Here is a 20,862-nt window from a genome sequence, read left to right on the forward strand (position 1 = left end):
AAAATTTTTTTTTTTTTTTTTGGGTACATAATTGCGGTAAAAAGTAAGAAGCACCGAGAGGTCGTACCCCGTTCCCTACTCCAGCTAGATTATGGGAGGGTACCGTCCTCGCCTCGTCTTCTCCCATTTCAAATCCCTCCGTGACCAAGCAGCGAGGACGAGTCCATTGGGCGGTGGCAGGGAAGGAAGGCGAAAAGAGTCGGCAGGATGAAACAAAACAAAAACACTTTCACGGAGGGGAGCAGGTGAGGGTGCTCGTCCCTGCCATTATTCTTCCTAGGAATTATTATGGAGCAATCGATTCTGCGGCATCAGAGCTATCTTCTTCCTTCTGTACTCCCTCCAATAATGGAGATTTGGAAAACCACACACCATCACTGCAACATTGCAAAACATCACATTCTCTCGTGGACTTGATAGTCATTCCTCCCTGTTTTAACTCTAATCTCACCCTAATTTCATATTCAATACCGGTCTTACATGGAGTGAGTCTCGGTGTTCAGTCCCGTCCTCAGGCCTCCTCCAACAACCTCGCTACCCAACAACCAACACCCAGAGAATCAGCACTCTTATGATCGTTAACCTTTTTAAAATTCTTAAAAAGCAGTCAACATTCCATCATTCTGTCTTGTTTTTTCTGTTCTTCATTATTAATCTGAGCCCTTTTTCTTCCGAAAGATACCACTTCCCTGTGTTGTAATCTGGCTTTTCGCAATGATTATGAGCATCATAGTAAAGATACTACTGCGATAATATTTTTAAGATTCACCGAGTTAATTCTTGAACAGAGGGCAGAAACTGGATTAAATCTTCAAGGTTCCAATCGTGAAACCATGGCTACAGTCATCCATACCCACTTCTTGTTTTTATCCATTGTGTAGTGAAGCAGAAAAGGGGAATGTAGAAGGAGACGAGACGAATGGATTTGTCACGACATTGATGGGATGGGTTACGAGCTGTAGCAGATTTTTGAAGGTGTCATGAGCTTCTGAAATTGGAATTGCTCGCCAGCAAGGTTTGTCGAACTGGGTCCTCGGATTACTACTCAACATTCATTGCAAATATACGAGTACAGAACGTCAATCTTTTTTTGATGGTGAAAGAACAGAGAGCTCATTGATTTCTCATCTGTTAAAGAGAAGACAACATGGAGGGGGATGAGCAATCAAATCAATGAAAGTTAGGCCTTCTCAATAAGTTAGTGATCAAGAACTATTTAATTATTTTTTGGTTTAATTTTTTTATAGTTTTATATTAGAGCAATGAGAAATTAGCAAACTTAATTTTTTTTTAATCTTTTTTCAATATTTCTTAAAGGCAAGGGGAATCAAGAGAAATCAAGTGACAAATTTTTCGATCCTAAAAAATGACACGAGGACTAGAAAATTTGGTTCGAACGAAAAAAAAAATTCTGGTAGAATTTTTTTTAAATGCTGCCTTTCTTAGAATATACAGTAACGGAATTAGTAAATATGTAAAATATGGTTAGTTCATAGCAAGTATTGTATTAGAATCCTTAAAATCTGATATAGTTAACGTAGAATTGATAAAATGGATCGGAAAGAAGTGGCAACAAGTAGTTAATCCGAACCAGAGATTCTTGAATGAGGATGATGCTCACTGGTAGTAGAGGAAGCTGTGGGGAGCATATTGGAAGTACCCTTTGTCCAAATTCGTATCGGCCGATACGCAGTATCTGCTCTTAGGCCCTCCCGTGGAACCCGGCACCGGGACATGGGTGGCTCTGACACTGAGAGTAACGTGTGGACTGTCGAAGCTTTGTGGTGATGATGGTTCCATTATTTTCTGAGAGGATAGAGAGGTCAGCCTCAGTTGCCAAGGGCGACCCTTTTAAATTTCTGACTGGAAAGCTACCCCGGAGTAGAGGGAAACAGAAAGGGAGGATTCTTTTACAGGAAAAAGCCAAGACTGATTTGAGTCACTTTTTGTTTGGTGTCTCCTTCGCCGGCGTCTTTCCAATGAAAAAGGCACTGCTCTTCTTCTCCTCCGGATGTTCTTTCTCCACCTCTCGAGCTGATGGAGACATGCAAAGAGATAAGCAAGGGATAAGCCTTTGACAGTCACAGATATGGTTCAGGTTCATAAAGAAACTGTTTCAGCAGTTTCTGTCATGTCCATCAAGAAGAAACAGCTTTTCTCTACTGCCATGAAGAGAACCAGTGAATGGTCTGGCTCTTTTTTTCCTTTTGCTGTTCCGTTTATAACTCTCTTCGGGTAGTTTTCGTTTTCATTTTTCATTCTGTTACGGTTAAAAATTTGAAACCGCTACCTCCTGCGATCAAAAGTAGCTCGTTGGAATGATATTTTTGAGTTTGGATTTTTGCTTTGAAGTGGATATTTGTTATAAGAAATTTTGTAAAGCAATTTAGATTTATGTTTGAATTTGTACAGGATATCCTCCCAAGAGATCCCCAGCGACATTACAGTCAAGGTTGGGGGAGCTGCTTTCTCGCTTCATAAGGTTAATCCCCTTCATCAACTCCTCGACATGATTTCCTTTTCTGGTTCATTCGGATGACCTGACTGAAATAGAATTAAGCTTCAGTTGGTATACTTGAAATGCGATCCATGATTTCCATTCTCAGACATTTCGTTTCTTTTTACAAGTCTTTGTATCCAGGCCAAGATAAAAAATACTAAAATTCATGAACTTAAATTCTCAAGAGATGAGAAGCGTAACTTTGAGAGTCCTTTGCCTCTTGGGATTTAGTCTGTGCAAAATTGAAGTTCATGCTGACTCTTCTACTTCTCCCATATTTGCTACAGTTTCCTTTGGTTTCAAAGTGTGGATACATAAGGAAAGTAGTCTCTGAAGCCAATGATTCGGATCTGGATTTCATTGAAATCCCAAAATTTCCTGGTGGAGCTGAATCATTTGAATTTACCACAAAATTTTGTTATGGGATAAACTTTGAAATCAGCATAGAGAACATTGCCATGATCTACTGTGCCGCAGAGTATCTGGAAATGACAGAGGAGTACGCTGTTGGGAACCTTATGAGTAGAACAGAAGCTTACCTAAATGAAGTTGCACTAAGAAACCTCTCGGATGCAGTTTCAGTGTTACATTCATCAGAGCCTCTCCTTCCAATGGCAGAGAAGGTAAAACTGGTAAGCCGCTGTATAGATGCAATTGCTTTACTTGCCTGTAGAGACAGCCAATTTTGTTCTTTGGGACGTGCTGATAGTGGAAGCCAGGAGAGCTTGAACTCTTCAACCTCAAACCAGAGGGCCATTGTTGATTGGTGGGCAGAGGACTTAACCATCTTAAGAATTGATATTTTTCAACGGGTTCTTATGGCCATGAAGGCTCGCGGATTCAAACAGTATGCTCTCGGACCTATACTTATGCTCTATGCACAGAAATCACTGAGAGGATTGGTGAGAGCTTGAAACCAGCCCTGGTCAAAATAACATCCTCACTTGAGTTATTCTTTTTAAGTGATGAATTTGGATATCTGATGCAGGATATATTTGGGAGAGGCAAGAATAAAATTGAGCCGAAAGAAGAACATGAAAAGAGGGTCATCTTGGAAACTTTGGTCAGTCTTCTTCCAATGGAAAAGCACTCCATGTCGGTTAGTTTCTTGTCAATGCTTCTAAGAGCTGCATTATATCTGGAGACCACAGTCGCCTGTAGGCTTGATTTAGAGAAGAGGATGGGACACCAATTGGGTCAGGCAGCGCTGGATGATTTGTTAATCCCTTCCTTTTTATTTTCTGATGATACATTATTTGATGTGGACACAGTGCAGAGGATCTTGATGAACTTCTTGGAACATGAAACAGATGTGAGGCACGTGTCTTATAGGGATGATGATGATTATATTTCACCTTCTTCCAGTGAGATGGAGCGTGTTGTGAAGCTTATGGAGAGCTATCTTGCAGAAATAGCCACAGATCCTAATTTAACAGTGCAAAAGTTCGTTGGCCTGGCTGAGTTGGTTCCAGAACAAGCACGGGTCATAGAAGATGGAATGTACCGTGCAATTGACATCTTTTTGAAGGTGATTTTCCTCATCAAAATTTCTTGTGTTTATCTTTTTAGCATTGAGTTCTGTTGTTATCCTCGATGTTTTAAGAAATAAGTCTGGCTCTTGCCGAGTTTCTGAGTTTTAGGATTTTGATTAATTGCAACAACGTCACTTTCTGGAGGTTCTGTGGTTTCTTGAAAATCTAAGCATGAAGCCATTTTCCTAAATATCTGCTATCTTTAAAGATGTAATGTCTATTGTAAGAGTTTTATGACTCTACTGTTATACTGACCTGAACAATTAAATATAGTGCAGCAAAAGAGGACCAGCTTCCATTTACTACATAGCTCCCTGGAGCAAATACACCACTTTTAGGCTGACATCTACTGTTTTTTAACACAGATAAATAGAATTTGGGAAGTGTCACAATTGTAGCTCCTGGAGTTTCTGTTTCTTGAGAGAATCCATATTTCTGTGCCTTTTTTTTGTTGGTACTGGTTTCTTTGTGTTTTTCTTTAATTAGATTTCTTAAGCTGCATCATTTTACTTAATATAAGTTACCTATCTTGATCTCACACTGCCTACTTGATCCAGGCTCATCGAAATCTCTCTGACATGGATAGGAAAAAGATCTGCAGTGTAATGGATTGTCAGAAATTGTCGCGTGAGGCATGTGCTCATGCAGCTCAGAATGACAGACTTCCAGTTCAAACTGTAGTTCAAGTGCTTTACTATGAACAGCAAAGACTTCGAGATGCCATGAGTGGAACCCTCACTGGTCGTGAATCTCCTGCTTTACCACCCAAGATAGAATACAGTGGTAAAACAGTGCATGGTGTCCCAAACTTAGAACGTGAAAACCAAGACTTGAAACTGGAGTTAGTGAAAATGAAGATGCGCCTGAAGGAGCTGGAGAAGCCCATTAAGGATCAAAGACACAGTTCATCTGCTGATAAGCCTCCATTGCCAAAGAAATCTTTTATCAACTCTGTGTCGAAAAAGCTTGGAAGATTCTCACTGTTTACACGTGGGGATGGGGATCCCAAGCTCAGGTTGAAGCCTGCTAAAGATAGAAGACATTCAATCTCATGAATTATTTTCCTTCCATGGGAGGTTTCATTTGTGTAAAAGCTGCTGTTTTCTGTATCTTTTTAGGAGCAGTCGATCAACTGCACATCTTGATGCTTTTGTGTAGGTATCTATGTGTGTGTGTTTTACTTCTTTTCCTTTTTCCTGCCTTTCGTCCTCGACTTTATTCTCGTAAATATGAAATATTACTTTAAATTGTGTGTAATAAGATATGGTGGAGTAAGAGGTGAGCTTGTTCTATTGCACGAGTCCTGTTTGCATGAAATTGAGTTTCTGTAACAATTGAACTGTTTGTGTTTAGGATTGAGAAGTTTTCAATAGCTGAAAAACAGACAAATTAGAATTTTAAAGCCAATCTTCTTTCAACATATCTTTGTTGTTCACTGGACATCATTGACTGTGATGAAACTGGATCTTAAATCAAGTAAATCGAATTGGGCCAGGCAGTATGCTGGTGATGTTTCAGTAATATTATTTCTTGGACATAATTGACAGACAGAGTAGACAGATCATATCGATCCTAGTTGCTCCCCTGCCACAGATTGGAACCTCTCATCTGAGGGTCACATCATGTGTGAATGCAAAAACATGAACATTGTACTCCTGGCCAAAAAATTAATTGTGTTCCAGCTTTGGAAGGGATTAATCAATAATATCTATGTCAAGAAACATTCTTCTTCTTCTTCTTCTATGCTTTCCAATCTGTTATGGGCATGGTTTCTGGCCTTGGACTCCCAAAAATCCAAGTTTGGAATAGATGAATCAGTTCAGATTGCCTGAGTGCAAAGGCTGGACATGGGTCAGAGTAGGGGCATCACCCACACAACAAGAGGTGCTTCCACCAATGGCTGGACCACCAGCCCTAAATGGCGAGTCGACTTGCACAATTCTTGAGTCAACACTGCTTGTCACTCAAAGCCCTAATTGAGTTATATTGTTTGCCACTCAAAGTCAATCTTGTTGCCATGAACAAAGTCCCTGGAAGCATTCTTGCTCACCACTGATAGGAGCTGCCTGGAATTTCTTTCACTGTAATCCAGCCAGAGAAAGGCTGACTCAGGGGATTCAGCACACAATCAATCTGCCAACAAGGTCATTTGCCAGATTTGACATGTCTACCATCTCTGAAACTTTAGGCTAAAGAAAAAAACGCATGAGAGATAACAGGCCAGCCTGGTGATCAAGACCAACTTGAACCTTTGCATATTTATTAGCTTGTGGGAAACATACACTGAAAGAGCTAATTTTATCCAGGATCTCATTGTGTATCAAAGGAGATCTCATGGAAATATTTCCACACTCATACAGCTCTGAGAAACAACTCCATATAGACGGTGTAACCTTTCTATCTTGTGTGAAAACAAATGACTGAACAAAAAGAAAATCATAAACTATTCAAATATCCCCAAAGCACAAAAATATGTTATGTCATATTCAAACTCAAAACGTGGACATGCCATGGTGGCTGGTTCAGTTTTTCCCTTCTCAGTTGCCCTTCAACCATAAATGGTTCCTTTTCACTTGAGAAACTCGTATTCATGTCAGGTATACCAATAACTGTACATTCATGGCCCTTTATGTCCTCCCTTGGACCAATTTTCAAAGAGCTTCTGGTGCTCTTCTTGTCCACAGTACTGGAATTTACAGAAGATGAAGAATCTGAAGTAGGTGAAGCACTCTTCCTTTGGTTAAAAACCCAACCTAATGTTAATTCAATGTCCGTCTCTTGCTCAGTATGTAACGGTAAATCTTTATCTTCATCCTCTACATACTCATCAGCAGGACGATCTAGATCAATTGCTCTACATGGCCACTTTTGGCCGTTGGGACAATGGGACAGATTATGGGAACTTGTTTCACTTGCCAAATTGCCTCTTTCAGATACATACTCCAAGCCACTGGCCCTTCTTACTTCTTTCATTAACAGCTTCTGTATTTGATAAAGACGATGAAGCTCGTAGACCTACACATGCACAAAGAATTTTCAGATTTCAGTAAGAAACTAAAAGAAGAAATGATATTCAAACAGAAACTATTAAACTCCTAAAAAGAGAAAGAAGAGTACCTGCTCTTTGAAAGTCTTTTCATGCCTTAAGATAACCATCTTCAGGCTGTCTTTGTCATACCGCTGGATAGAACTCTCCATATTATCCTTCCCAGATTGATTATCAGTAAGTCTTTCTCACACTTTGGATGCCTATTTTTTGTTTTGATATGTTTAAATATATACAGTGCAAGCAGCTGCCTCAAGAACTGGAACCTGTAAAATGGACAAAGTATAGAAAATTTTTCAGAGTCTTCCGAATATTATTCATGAAATTCATATTAATTGCTGTAGGTTGTCAAAACTCTTTAACAAAATTTACCATCAGTGCCTTTTTACATAGGAATTTGAATAAATGTGTAAGCATAGTTAAATGGCTGTTGTTGGCAACATTTCTGTTCATTTCAGGCTAAGGGATATAACCTATCGGGTAATGGTAACTGATCAGAGAAATTAAATCATTCTACAAGAGGTGGATTTAAAAACCGGTCACTATTTCTAGATCCATGGTGTTAAAGTTGTAAACATAAATCAGTGTTCCCACTTTGACCATAAGTCCAGTTTTCAAATTTTGTTTACAAGATATCACTCCAGAAGTAGTGAAAAATCACGCTATAACTCTTTCAAATATGTCTCATAATTAAAAAAAAAAACTAGTTTGAACTTATTTGAATATAACATGGTGGAATCGTTGCTAGGGTGATCACACAGTTTTGGGATTCCTAGGATTACATGAAAAATTTTCAGTTTCAGAATTACTTGGAGTTCAATAATTAAGTCCTGAATTTGGTCCGTCCTACTACAGATCTGAAATTCTTTCTACAAGTGAACATTGTTCTTTCCCCTTTGTGCTTCATCTTTTGATGTATAGGCTTGCCTTTGCAAATCTTAATTTCGATTCATCCATCAAGCACATAATAAATACAAAAAAACGTAAAATCAGGGTTGTCAGTAAAGATTTATTAGGATAAGGACCTTAAGTGCAAGGGACTAGGAAATTTCAAACTTTTTTGTTCCACAAGAGAAATAAGCTATTTGAGTGGTTGAGAGTTCTTCCACAAAATGATAAAGCCTCTCAATCTGTCTCGGAGTCTCCATTTTAAGAGTCAAGCAAGAGAGAAGAAGAGAGAATTTTCATGCAATAAATTGACTTCAAGATATGATTGCATAAAACGTCATAAGGTAGCTTATGGGTTAATTCTGATTTTATAAAATCTTAAATGAATTGTTTTAGAAATATCAGAAACCACCTTTTTTGCACCGATTAAACACACAACCATCAGAAAATACAGGAAGTTTTGCCACCGCAGACCATTATCTACAAGATTTCCTACATCAAACAGAATCCATTTCATTAAGGTGTTCAACAACAGCCACCTGCAAACCTATAATTCGTGAATAGGATCAAGCAGTCACTCAAATAAAAAGCATAACAAGATTGAGCTAAAGCGAACAAAGTGGAGGAACAATATTAACAAGGAAGAAAGAGGTACGACAGTCCTTACCTTCAAATTCCCGTTTGTTCAAGCGACTGGAGTCCCCTTCACAGATTTTGTAGAACTAAGTAACCCCATGGAAATGAACCTGTTTATGGTCGCAAAGCTTTCCTGGAGGAAACGACACTCATAATTCCGTGCAGATTTCACAGAGAAAGCCCAAAAAGAATTATGAGATTCTCTTTTGAGGCCAACCAAGTTATTTGGTTGTGTTGAACTATGCAAACATAGCCCACTGTCCCTTCCAGTTTGTTATTACAAAGATAGCTCCTTCAGAACATAAGATTTGAAGTATAGGACCGATATAATAAGAACCCACTCACCCCCAATTATTTATTTATATATTCTTCAGAGAATCACAGAAAGTTAAAAATCATGTACTCAGACAGGAACAGCTTAAACTGCTAAGGTACATCACATGCAACCAAGAATTATATATAGTCATGAACAGTTGTCTCGGAACCTGCAAATTTATTACATGTTTTGCCTACTATTAAAAAGTAAACTTTCTTGGCAGTCCAAAACCTCAAATACATTTACTCAAATGGCCCTCTAGATCTGATATGGAGCTCTGTATAAGGTCTGTCGTGAGAAAAATCTTTGATCAGATGCAGCTCCTACTTCCTGGTCAAATTACAATCTGTCATGAGAAAAATCTTTGATCAGATGCGGTTCCAACTTCCTGGTTGAATTAAAATGGGGATATCAGATCTTGAAGTCCCTGAAATCAAAGCTAACTTGAAGATAATTAAAAATGAAGTCTTAAAAAACAAGATATTTCAAAAAGGGGTTGCTTCCAAATCAAAAATAAATGTCTGGTTTGATTTAAATAATTGGGAATACACCATTTGAAATAAGATGATGCCCAGATGATTTTATTTTTTTTTGGTGCCGCACAGTTGCTTTCTTCTAGACCTATGATTTGAGAAGCTTAAGGGGGTGTTCATGTCTTTTTAGCATCAACACCTCAGAACTTAAATAAGTATGGCCAGCTAGGCCAGCTAGTTCAACAATTAAACAAATTTTCTGATGAGATTAGCAGAACCAAATAAGATTTCATACCCAATTACAAAATGAAGAGAGGGGGAGAATGAGGCCTTTCATCCATTATTCCACTGTCCTTGCTATACTGACATGATCTGGAAGGTGGAGGAAGCAAAGAAAGGCACATCAAAAGATCAATAAGAGAAGGAAAGAGAAAAGAAAAACATAAAAATTCTGTCTGCTAATGGTTATCAACAAGAATCACATATTGGTTCTATGCATTCCTTCGGGGGGAGAGAGAGAGAGAGAGCACGCGCTGTCGGTACTATGAGGCACAGGCTTATAAAACGGTGGGTCCCGTCCGTTAGCGGGAAGCACGAGCTTCCCGGGTGCAGTACCTGAGACCCATTCTGAGCAGGAAAGTGCAGTACCTGAGACTCATTCTGAACAGGAGAACTGCGGGATTCTCTCTTTCTCGTTCTTTGTCCTCTTGCCTTCCCAGTGGAAGCTTATTAAGCTATATTTTGTCTTCATAACTCGAAGCAACCCAGGTAAGTTCACCGAGACATTTTTACAAACAGTTGACTAGATTGACAAGAACGCGAGACGAACCTTTTCGTGGTAGAGCATCATAGATAGATCGACAGTGCTTGGCGGAAACCGAAATCAGGTTACAAATCCAGCTGGTCTCGGACAATATACTGAATTCCAATTTCTCCATTGGCCGCCGATTTGGCCGATTGAGACAATGCATGGGAATCCCGAATCTAGTGCTTACCATCCGGTCTGTCATTTGCACACCAATTAGCAACAGAACTGTCATCTAACTAATGACCGGAGCAGTCTAAATTCAAGACTTGAATTTCTCACTCTCTGCTCTGCAACGTGAAGAACCGAGCCAGAATCACATTGCGAATTAGATAGGAACGGAAACCATCAAAGACAATGGGTTCGGGGGTCTGAAGGTGATGATAAGAAAACAAAAATTGCTACAGTACATGGAGGCCGACAAGAATTCAGTGGTGGGCTGCTAAAGTTGACAGGCTGATGTGAGAAAGCTAAACTAGAAATCGAAAGCGTTTAATGCTTTGCAGCAGTCAAAGGGAATCACAGGATGAGAGATAGGTTGCTTCTACAGAAATGACACCAAAAAATCAATTTGTACTTGGATAGACTCATATTTCATATTTGGCCTAGTTTTTTTTTTTTTTTTATCAGTGATTATTTCATATATTAATGATTTAATCTAGTGAATGGCAGTAAACACATAAATAAATAAATTATAAATTATAAATCTATAAAATAATCTTAATATAATAATTTATTTTTAATTAAAGACAATGATAGAGCAAATAGGGGAGCCCCCCCCCCCCCCCCCCCCCTTTAAATTGTTCAACAAGGGAGAGATCCCCTATTATAGAAAAGGCAAAGGGGAAGAGGGTTGAAACTTTTCCATTCCCTTGTTCTTTTGCTAGAGGGGAAGGGCCCCTACCCTGCCCCTTGTAAGCACTTCCCTTTTTGGAGAAGAAGGGGGAATGGGTGCCCCCTCCCCTTTGAGGATATGGCGTCTCTTTGACACACACCTTCCATCTAATGATCACAACCTAATAGACAAATTTCATGGAATCACATAACACATGTACTAATAAGTGAAAAAGTGTTTTAAGTAGGGTCACATAGCAAACACACTAATACTTAAAAGATTCTTCGAACAACCGATAGGTGTGTGTCCACCACATTGAAACTTTCTAGTAGGCACATGTGACGACTTCTTATGATGATAAATAGTGCATTAATCTAGTGCAAGGAGCCTAAAAATAAGTACTATTTGGTGAAGACATTTCTTGTTCTTGATTGTAAATGCAAGTGGTCTCACATTTTTTACTTACAATAATGTCCTTTATTTTATTGTATTTATATTATTATTATTATTATTATTATTATAAAAGTAAGAAAATATCAAAATAACATTAACATGAATGCATTGGATAATAATAAATTTTAAAATTTTGAAAACAATTTTAAGCCATTTAATTTAGTTTTAATGGTAAAAATAAAAACTGGGTGTACCTATTGACTTTAGTCTATATGTGTATTTTTCCCATTTGACACAAATTAAAATGGGGTTCATAATCTTAAATTAATAAACATGCTATATAATGCTTTTATGTACATTTCAACTCATAAATAAAAATTGTTACCTTGAAGGCATTGTGATTACTTTTATTATTGTTGATAAACTTGGGTTAAATTTTTATAATTGACTTTGTAATGGTGACTTAGTCGATATGGGATAAGAATTCAATAAAGTCGTTGGGTTCTTGGAATGTGATAGTTCGATTTTTTAAGAGGTTGAGAGTTTAACGAGGATTGGTATGACCTCCTTAGTAGGTGTTGAATTGATACACAGATAAGTGAAACCGAAACACAGACACTTTCAAACAATATTTTTTAACTTATCATTCTTCTCCGTTTAAGAGGTAATTTATAATGCATTACATGCTGATTTTAGGATCAATTTAGATCCTAAAATCAAGGAATAAAATTACACGATCAAGGAAACAATCTGTTTCCTACAATCACGCTATAATAAACTTTTTTGTTTTAATTATACGAAAGATTTCTCTTCTAAAAGGAAGCTCAGACAGCTCACGCCAACAATTATATGGAATCACAAGGCTCATTAACATGATAGATGCCAATGAGGATTCATACTCTATTTTCAATTCCCACTTAAACTAAACTCCCCAGTGAGATGGGACGGAAATTGAACATTAGGTGTTCATTGTGTTGGATAATATATGGATTCAAATAGTATCCAAATCTGAAAATCAATCTTATGTAGAACAAGAATCGACGAGTATGCTTAGAAATAAGTGGGATTTGCGTCCGTCTTGTTCAGAAATTTTCGGTTAGTCAAATTTGGATTTTAAACTCTTTTTAGGTATTATACAACTTGCTCAAAAATAAGCTTAGACTGGATTAGATTGGATTTGGGATTAGACCCCTTTTATACAACATAAAGCATGCTTAAATCCATTTTTCTAGGTCAGAGGTGGATTACTAGGCATATTTGGAGATTATATTCAAGTTAAAGTAATTTTAAATTTCTAATTGGGATATTCACCGTATTCAAAAATGGTGATACAGGTTTTGCTCTGATACCATGGTAGATATATTGGATAAAAGATTAAATTCTGTCGAAACTTTATTTTTGATAATTATTACAAAGAATCGACATATGTTTGAAGATTCAGCTCTGATACCATGTCAAATATATTGGATAAAAAATTAAATTATGTCGAAACTTTATTTCTGATAATTATATAAAAAAAATGAATATATGTTTGAATTGGATTAAAAAAATGAACATTACCCAAAAGAGATCTAATCTTTTGTCAAAAGGTTCATGATGCTATTAAAGTTCATGTGACCATAAAGAGATCAATAATAATGTTAAGGTCCATTCATTGGGGACAAGACTTGAGCCAGAACAGAAAAAAAAAAAAAAAGTTCCCAACTTTTGAAATGAATTACAGAAAAGAAGTTCACGGCAACACGACCGAAAGGGAAAAACCAGGACAATCAACACTGAAATTTTCTTCCAAATCTCAGAATCCAGACAGCAAATAGAATTCATCAGCCCCTGCTTTTCATTTTTCCTTTTTCCTTTTTCCTTTTTCTGGGTCAGACCAACAAAACAAGATCCTCCTGCTTTTCTCATGGCATTACAGGTGAGGAATTTCTTCTTTCGTCCCTCTCTGTATCATCATTCTGTTGAACAGATTACCCAAGTTCATTCAAACCAGACAACAGCAAGAAGAAGAAGGACCTGGCGTAACATGCTTTTATTAGACTTGTTCACGTCACTGATTAATCTCAATACAATATCTTAATCCACAGAAGTCAAATACGATTCATTTTATTATAGGCCGAGAAAGCACATCTGCTTGGCAGTTACTACCCAGAAGCAATACCAGTTTATCATTTCTGAAGGGAGCAAATCTTTTCTTAACAGACACAGTGAATCTAATGAAGACGAGAGAAGGGATCAAGGCAGGCCGCTCCCCCTGTTTCTCTCCTAATCTTTTATTGCTTCTGGAGCTTTGCTTGCATAGGTCTTCTCCTAAACCTTGACTAATGTTGTCTTTCTCAGCTTTTCTTTCTTTCTTATTTCTTTTTTGCTCTGATGAGACCCACAAAGAACAGATACAGCTGGACAAAGAAAATGGATTTCAGTTTGTTTTCTTCTTCTGTATGAGCTCCACGTTCAGTCATGAACAGCATATTCTCTTTCAACCCGGGAAGTTTCACTGGTTTTCCTTTAACAAAACAGTTTTCTGTGTTCCATCAGAAGATGAATCGTGTCTATCAGTTCAATCAAAAGGTTCTATTTATGAATAGACATATCTCATATAGAAATATTTTTTTGCTCATGTGATTCAACTACTCTGGATGTCTTCATTTGGAGCAGAACTTGAAAAAACAATTATTGAGACTCTATACGAATTTAACTGCAGGGAACTTTTTAGCTAGTTTTACTACTGATTGTCTGGAATGATTAAAAATTCTTTTAAAAGAAGTTGATTATTTAGGTTGAATTAGTTATTATTGAACTAAAGTTGAGCTCTTTCCTTCTTCTTTATTTAACTAACAGAGTCTATTAATCATAACTGGATTGAATTACCAGTTGAGACCTGATATTTGCTTTGAACTGTTTATTTTAGAATGAAAGTCATGAAACTTAAATGAAAGTAGAAATTTATTCAGAGGATTAAATTAAGGTAAAGTAGGTCCAATGTATTGAAGTTTATCCCAAGGAAAGGCAAGCTACCTCTTAGTATAAAAATGTATAAAATTTGTCTGAAGTCAAGCTTATAATCAACTCAAACCCATAAAACAGGCCTCAACCAACTTATTAATTAAAAGGATTGAACTTGATGAAGCTTGAAAATGGAACTTGATTTGGTTTCTTGAACTAACAGACTCTTCCTAAGCTCCCCAATCTCCTTCTTCCCTTTGCTTCTTGCCATAATCTGTTCAACTCTTGGAACTTATCTACAGGCACCAACCACCCTCTTCTAGTCTGTCTGGATAAACTCTTCTCTCTTTGGATTCCCATTTGCATGAGAGAGAGAGAGAGGAGAAAATTTGGACCATGAGGAAGGCAGCAGCCATGAGCTGGTGAAGGCGGCCATGGATTGAAGTTTCAGTTGTCACTCTCAATGACTATTTTATATTCACCTTACATGGCTGTAAAAGATTCTATACCCAACTGGCACACAGCATCCACACTTTATATATCACCCTCAGTGAACCTCTTCCCATTCAGCCGAGTTCAGGACAGAGTTCTTCTCCTCCTTCTTCCTCCTCTCTTCTCTGCCTTGTTTCTCTTTCAATTGTGGATTATGGGTCAGGTCACTCCTAAAAGCATCTTCTTAGCTCTGCTAATCGCCGCCGTCTTCACGCAGACGGCAACGGCGCAGTTGAGACAGAACTACTACTCGAAGATTTGCCCGAACGTTGAAAACCTTGTTAGGGGGGTCGTTAAGACCAAATTCCAACAGACATTCGTCACTGCGCCTGCTACCCTTCGTCTCTTCTTCCATGACTGCTTTGTACAGGTTCGTGGATCCATTTATGCTTTTCTAATTTAAGAACATCAAGAACAATTCTCACTCTGGCTCTCTCTCTGTCTTAAGACTCCCAACTGAGATTTTTCATTATTTCTCACTGCCTTCTGTTACTGAAGATTCCTCATTGTTTGGTTGAGGATTGAACAGGGATGTGATGCTTCAGTTATAGTCGCATCAACTGGGTCTAACAAGGCTGAGAAGGACCACCCTGACAATCTCTCGCTGGCCGGAGACGGGTTCGATACCGTGATCAAAGCAAAAGCAGCAGTAGATGCCGTCCCAAGTTGCAGAAACAAGGTCTCCTGTGCAGATATCCTCGCAATGGCGACACGAGACGTCATTGCATTGGTAAACCTGTCTCTTCTCTAATCACTCTTCAGCTCAAAATGTTCCCACACTACAAACACACCACTGAATGGAAAACTCTGGGTATACTGATCAGACCGGAGGACCGTCTTACGCCGTCGAATTGGGGCGGCTAGACGGACTTAGCTCGACGGCGGGGAGCGTCAACGGGAAGCTTCCTCAGCCTAATTTCAATCTAAACCAGCTCAATTCACTGTTTGCTGCCAATGGACTTGATCAGACAGACATGATTGCTCTCTCAGGTGCCTGGTTTTCTTTGTTTTTTTGCTGTGAATCCAAACTTAATCAGCTTAGATTTACGAGAGCTGCAAAACGACGCAAGCAAAAGGACAAGAATCGTCAGCTTTCATGATGACAAACCTTGATCTAAGCACGTGAAGAAGAACCCTTTTTTTCTTCAAGCCATTATATCATTGATTAATCATTTCTTAACCTCATCATTGCTAAATTAAGGATTTTTCTTTTGTAATTACAGCGGCGCACTCGTTGGGCTTTTCTCACTGTAGCAAGTTCGCGAACCGGATCTACAATTTCAATCGGACGAACCCGATAGACCCGTCATTGAACAAGAACTACGCGGCGCAGCTGAAATCCATGTGCCCGAAGAACGTGGACCCACGGATTGCCATCAACATGGACCCCACGACCCCTCGACAGTTCGACGTGGCTTATTTTCAGAATCTCGTGAAAGGCATGGGCCTCTTCACCTCCGACCAGGTCCTCTTTACAGATGGCCGGTCCAGGCCTACCGTCAACCTTTGGGCCCAAAACTCCGCTGCCTTCAATAAAGCCTTCGTCAACGCCATGACCAAGCTGGGCCGGGTCGGAGTGAAGACCGGATCGCGTGGCAATATCCGCAGCGATTGCGGCGTTTTCAATTAGATTGAACCAACCGACCCGGACCAACCAATTCTTGTCGCTACCCTCGCAATAATGTCAGCAGACGCTTCACCGTAGCCTCCCTGGTCTTTCTTCTTTCTTCTTTCTTCTTCTTCTTTTAAGCTGAGAAAAAAAAATAGTACAGAGTGAAGAATCAAGATTGATGGATGTATTTGTGATTTTATGCCACGGACAAAGACATCTCTCTGTGTTTTTTTTTGTTTAGAGTAATAATGGTGGTAAAGAAATGAATGAAAAGTCAAGAACGGAGACGTGCCAACCAGAATCTGGACTCGTCGTCTGAACTACAGATTAAGAAAATGGAGTTTGTGTCAGCCACGTTTTCCGTCGTCTTTTTCCCAATCTTTCGTTCCTGTGGAGAGGAAGACGTGGTTGCTTTCCGTTGAAAGGTTGGTAGAAGATTGTTGAAAGGTTGGTAGAGGATTGTGGTGAGTGGAGAGTTCACGTCAGTCGCCGTAATGGTGACGGGATCGTGACATGCAATCCTGAACTATCGATAGTATTTTAATGAGCTACAGTACTTTCTGAAAACAATATTGTTTCTTCTTCGGATAAATATGAGGTTCACGGGAGGAAGAAGACAGAGGTGACTGGTTTATTATTTTCACATAGATAGTGAGGAATTTTTACACAAGCTAACTATCAATGATATCTCTGAATTAAAAAAAAAAAAAATTAGTCCATTTTCATGACTAATACAACTGTAGTTTAATTAAAATAAAATTTATGATAAAAATTGTGCAAAGTTTTAGATCATAAACCAAAGTTCCAAATTTTTTAGTTAGTCAGACAGGGAGATCACTAATTCAGGGGTGGCATTTAGCCGAGCTTGAGTTTCACTTAATCTGAATTCTTCAAGCTTAAACTCCAGCCCAAAAAGTTTAACCAAATTTGAGGCAAAGCTAGATAGGTTCAAGCTCCAACTTATATTTAAAATTTTAAAAATTAAAAATTATAAAAATAAATAAATAAAATATTATAATGACCTTGGTACTAGGGTTGGCATCGAGCCGAGCTCGAACTTCAACATTTATTTAAAATTTTTCAAAAATTACATGTCTAAGTTCAAGTTCTAACATATATTTAAAATCTTTCAAAAAATATATATCAAATAAATTGTATATAAAATTAGGCATACATTTTACATAAAATTGGAAATAACCTCTACTTAAAATTAGGCATAAGGATGACATCGAATCTAACTGAATTTGAACCTTTCTATGTTCAAACCGTGCTTGATTTAAAGATTTCAAACTCGAGCTCGAACTGACCTAGCCTCGAGCCTAAAATTGTAATCAAGCTTGAGCCTAATAATTTTAATCGAGTTCGAGGTTAACCTACATTTAATACTCTACATTAAATATATGATCTATAAAATTAAGAATACATTTTAAAAAAAAAGAATGATAGGGGAATTTCGAGATTGAATCTCGATAATGGATTAAAACCCACCAATATTAATCTTTTTTACCCCAAATGTTGTCTAACTTATTTTGTAATTTTTGAATCTGGCTATAAATTTACTATGGCCTCCTTAGTGCCCCTAATTGAAAATTTATATTATAAGAAAAACTAGAAATATTTTTCCTACGATACATATTTCCAAAAAAACCTTTAAATAAAATCTTATTACTATTAGAGACTTACTAGAAAATTACGAGAAATATTTTAAAATTTTCTTAGGAAAATTAAATGGACCTTTTATTGCCTCTTATTGGGAAATAAATAAAAATTAATAATCAATCTAATATATTATTATACTTATCAATAAATTTTTAATCTTAGTAATATGTCAAACACAAAATTGCTATAAAAATTACTTCATGATAAAAATATTATATCATTAACTATCAAGTATTATAGCATCAACTAATACAGTTTTCTAACCTATCTTGACTAGAAAATCTTACTTAAAAAATTATATAATTTTTTAATAAAATTTTATAATTAAAAAAATATTTCCATAAAATATAAAACACTAATGGTCCCTTTAGTTCTACTAAAAACGTTTTTTCAACATTTATTAAAAAAACCACTATACTAACAAATTGACTCGCAAACTAACAAACTAAACATGAAAATTTTCAAACTTGCTTATTATACTTAACGAACCTTATTACAAATTTTAGTTTGAACTGAACAAATTAAAAAAACATTGAACCTAAATGGAATGGTTTACGAACCAGTTTGGTTTAGTGCCAGTCCTATTCTTATGTTCAGTACCGACTTACTCAAGTTTCTTTTAGGGTAAGATGCACATTAGCGTGGTTATAGCTTAAAATATGACATCATTCTGAGACCGGTAAATCACTGACGTAGGTGAAAGGTTGGACAATTTTGGAAAACGAGAAAAAAGCTCAAGCATTGATAATAAACGACAGGGTAAGATTAACAGCTAGGATGAAACCATAAGGCCAATGCGAAAGCTAGTGCTGAAGCAAGCTGTAATCCATCTATTAGATGTTCAATCCCAAAAGATATCTTCTTGTCTTGAAATCTCATTTTTTTCTCCAGGATTTGACACCAGTCTGAAAGTTATAAGCTAACTTGTCATCTATTGTTTCTACTCTGGCGAGGATTGCTTCTCGTCGTCAATCACTATTTGAGAACAGAGCAGATCTCGACCTCCTTTTCCAGGAACTTGAAAATTAAAGTTTATCATGGGGGACTAACATGTACACATTGAAGGCAACAGTATTCTTATCTACTGCAACTATTGACTCGCAATTTCACTCTAAATCCAAGTAATTCAAACACAAGACTTCCAGAAGAAGATGAAGATGCAGAGCAGCAGAAAAACACAACTAGTAATAGTTCAATACACATCAACCGGCATAACCAATTCACCAACATGCATGGAATCGAAAAAACAGTTAAAAAACAACTAAAAAAGAAAATTTCAGGAGCGATAAAAACCTAACAACCCAATTTGTAGCATAGTATTGCCCATTGAAACACAATCTCAACAAAACTGACTTTCCCGTGCAATTTCGTCTGTAGCTTGTCTGCCCATACCTCTAACAAAACTAGCTGACATCAGTATCACATAAAAATCTCCTCAATCGCCCTTCTTTCTGAAGGAGCATCCCTCAGTAAGTCTTGCACGACCCCCAGTTGGCTGACACAAAACGGTCTGGCAATTGCCGCAGACCACAACCGTCTGAGAATGGCTGAAGACAGTCGTTCTGCAACCAACAAGACCACCCCAATAAAAAAAAGAAAAAATCATCTTTTTATTACAACTAAAACGAAAACGAGGAAAGATAAGATCAGTTCAACACAAGTTATGTCTCTTCGGTCATCAGAAAAAAAAAATCATACTTAGATAGGAACTAAATGCTGTGAAAGATAGAAATAGAGTAATCTCTGTATTGAATAAATGAATTGCACAAATGAAAAGAAAAAATCACAGGAACACTTACATGTTGAAGCATCCTTGACATTTCACATCCTAAAATCCAAATAAATAGAACAAAAAAAAAAGTCAGCGCCTGATCAATCACAAGGAAATTAAAAACAAGAACAAAAACAAATAAACGAAAATTACCATGAAAAAAGAGTTCGGACTCTGCACAAGACGCTTTAGCTTATGCCTCCTTTTCTCGAGCTCAGCAGGAGGATTAAGCAGATCGATGTCGTTGGGAAGCACCTAAACACAAAAGTAACTCCAAAATAAGCGCCATATAATCAAAATCACGACTTACAAGTACCCCAGGAGATCCAATCGAGCTATACAATAAATAAAAAACATGCTTAGAAAACAAATCAACCAAAAAAAAAAAAAAAGAAACGGGTACGCAGAGGTAAAAGCCCTAAAAAAACAGATTCCAACGAGCCCAAACAGATGCGAAGCAGAAAAGAGCATGTTACGCATAGAATCCCGCACAAACAGAGCAAAAAACAAAATAAAAAAATAAAAAAGTGTTCAGCTTAGTCAATCAAACTCACCATTTTTGCCGAAAACCCTAGCAACGGTCTTCCAGCAGTATGAAGCGCGAGAGGGAGGAGGGAGGACGAAAAAGAAGCATATATAAAGTAAACTGTCGAATGATCACAGCCGTCTATTTTAATATAGGGTTTCTTAACCTACTTCAAGAAGAAACGTGCATTTCCCGGGGTGGCCACCTGCGTTAAAAGATGGTAAGAAGGATTTTGGAGGCCCATGATCTGACAAATGAGGCCCAAAAAACAGTCTTATGGGCCTGACCCATATAATATATTATACTTTAATTACTTAACCTTTTTATCTACCACTACTATCAGAGGCAAAATATTAACCACATTAAAATTGACTTTTTAAAAATTTCGGTATATTAACAAATAAAACATTAACATAGTTGTATTGGAATTTA

At 37.5% G+C, this 20,862-nt stretch overlaps 4 protein-coding genes across 8 annotated transcripts; 2 read left to right on the plus strand and 2 right to left on the minus strand.

Annotated features, from left to right (window-relative positions):
- The first annotated feature begins 1,790 nt into the window (after positions 1-1,790).
- Positions 1,791-5,329, plus strand: LOC137953771 (BTB/POZ domain-containing protein SR1IP1-like). 2 transcript variants are annotated; one of them, XM_068801273.1, is made up of 6 exons: positions 1,791-2,187; positions 2,413-2,482; positions 2,788-3,402; positions 3,489-3,599; positions 3,777-4,028; positions 4,590-5,329. In XM_068801273.1, the coding sequence occupies exons 1-6, from the start codon at positions 2,090-2,092 to the stop codon at positions 5,085-5,087; spliced, it is 1,644 nt and encodes a 547-aa protein (XP_068657374.1). In that variant the 5' UTR covers positions 1,791-2,089; the 3' UTR covers positions 5,088-5,329. The 2 variants fall into 2 exon arrangements, with proteins under 2 accessions (XP_068657374.1, XP_068657373.1); XM_068801272.1 differs by having other exon boundaries at positions 3,489-4,028.
- A 929-nt stretch (positions 5,330-6,258) lies between these two features.
- LOC137952998 (uncharacterized) lies at positions 6,259-10,628 on the minus strand. Of its 4 annotated transcripts, none has more exons than XM_068800165.1 (6): positions 10,479-10,628; positions 10,221-10,394; positions 9,687-9,763; positions 8,634-9,264; positions 7,150-7,344; positions 6,259-7,047 (listed from the first exon to the last, which is right to left on the minus strand). In XM_068800165.1, exons 5-6 carry the CDS (start codon positions 7,228-7,230, stop codon positions 6,508-6,510), a joined length of 621 nt encoding a protein of 206 aa, XP_068656266.1. In that variant the 5' UTR covers positions 7,231-7,344; positions 8,634-9,264; positions 9,687-9,763; positions 10,221-10,394; positions 10,479-10,628; the 3' UTR covers positions 6,259-6,507. The 4 variants fall into 4 exon arrangements, with proteins under 4 accessions (XP_068656266.1, XP_068656265.1, XP_068656267.1 ...); XM_068800164.1 differs by adding an exon at positions 8,379-8,458 and having other exon boundaries at positions 10,221-10,628; XM_068800166.1 differs by lacking the exons at positions 10,221-10,394; positions 10,479-10,628 and adding an exon at positions 10,040-10,212.
- A 4,057-nt stretch (positions 10,629-14,685) lies between these two features.
- On the plus strand, positions 14,686-16,810 carry LOC137952997 (peroxidase 51-like). Its single transcript, XM_068800162.1, has 4 exons — positions 14,686-15,232; positions 15,392-15,592; positions 15,687-15,852; positions 16,086-16,810. Exons 1-4 carry the CDS (start codon positions 14,834-14,836, stop codon positions 16,490-16,492), a joined length of 1,173 nt encoding a protein of 390 aa, XP_068656263.1. The 5' UTR covers positions 14,686-14,833; the 3' UTR covers positions 16,493-16,810.
- A 2,487-nt stretch (positions 16,811-19,297) lies between these two features.
- LOC137953409 (small ribosomal subunit protein eS27y) lies at positions 19,298-20,564 on the minus strand. The gene is made up of 4 exons (XM_068800800.1): positions 20,459-20,564; positions 20,058-20,159; positions 19,933-19,961; positions 19,298-19,695 (listed from the first exon to the last, which is right to left on the minus strand). Exons 1-4 carry the CDS (start codon positions 20,459-20,461, stop codon positions 19,569-19,571), a joined length of 261 nt encoding a protein of 86 aa, XP_068656901.1. The 5' UTR covers positions 20,462-20,564; the 3' UTR covers positions 19,298-19,568.
- Positions 20,565-20,862: the final 298 nt, after the last annotated feature.

This window comes from Aristolochia californica, unplaced genomic scaffold (genome assembly GCF_029961685.1).
Source record: "Aristolochia californica isolate CCGP_79_NKW_82.1479 unplaced genomic scaffold, dmAriCali1.0.hap1 SCAF_16, whole genome shotgun sequence".
Lineage (NCBI taxonomy): Eukaryota > Viridiplantae > Streptophyta > Magnoliopsida > Piperales > Aristolochiaceae > Aristolochia > Aristolochia californica.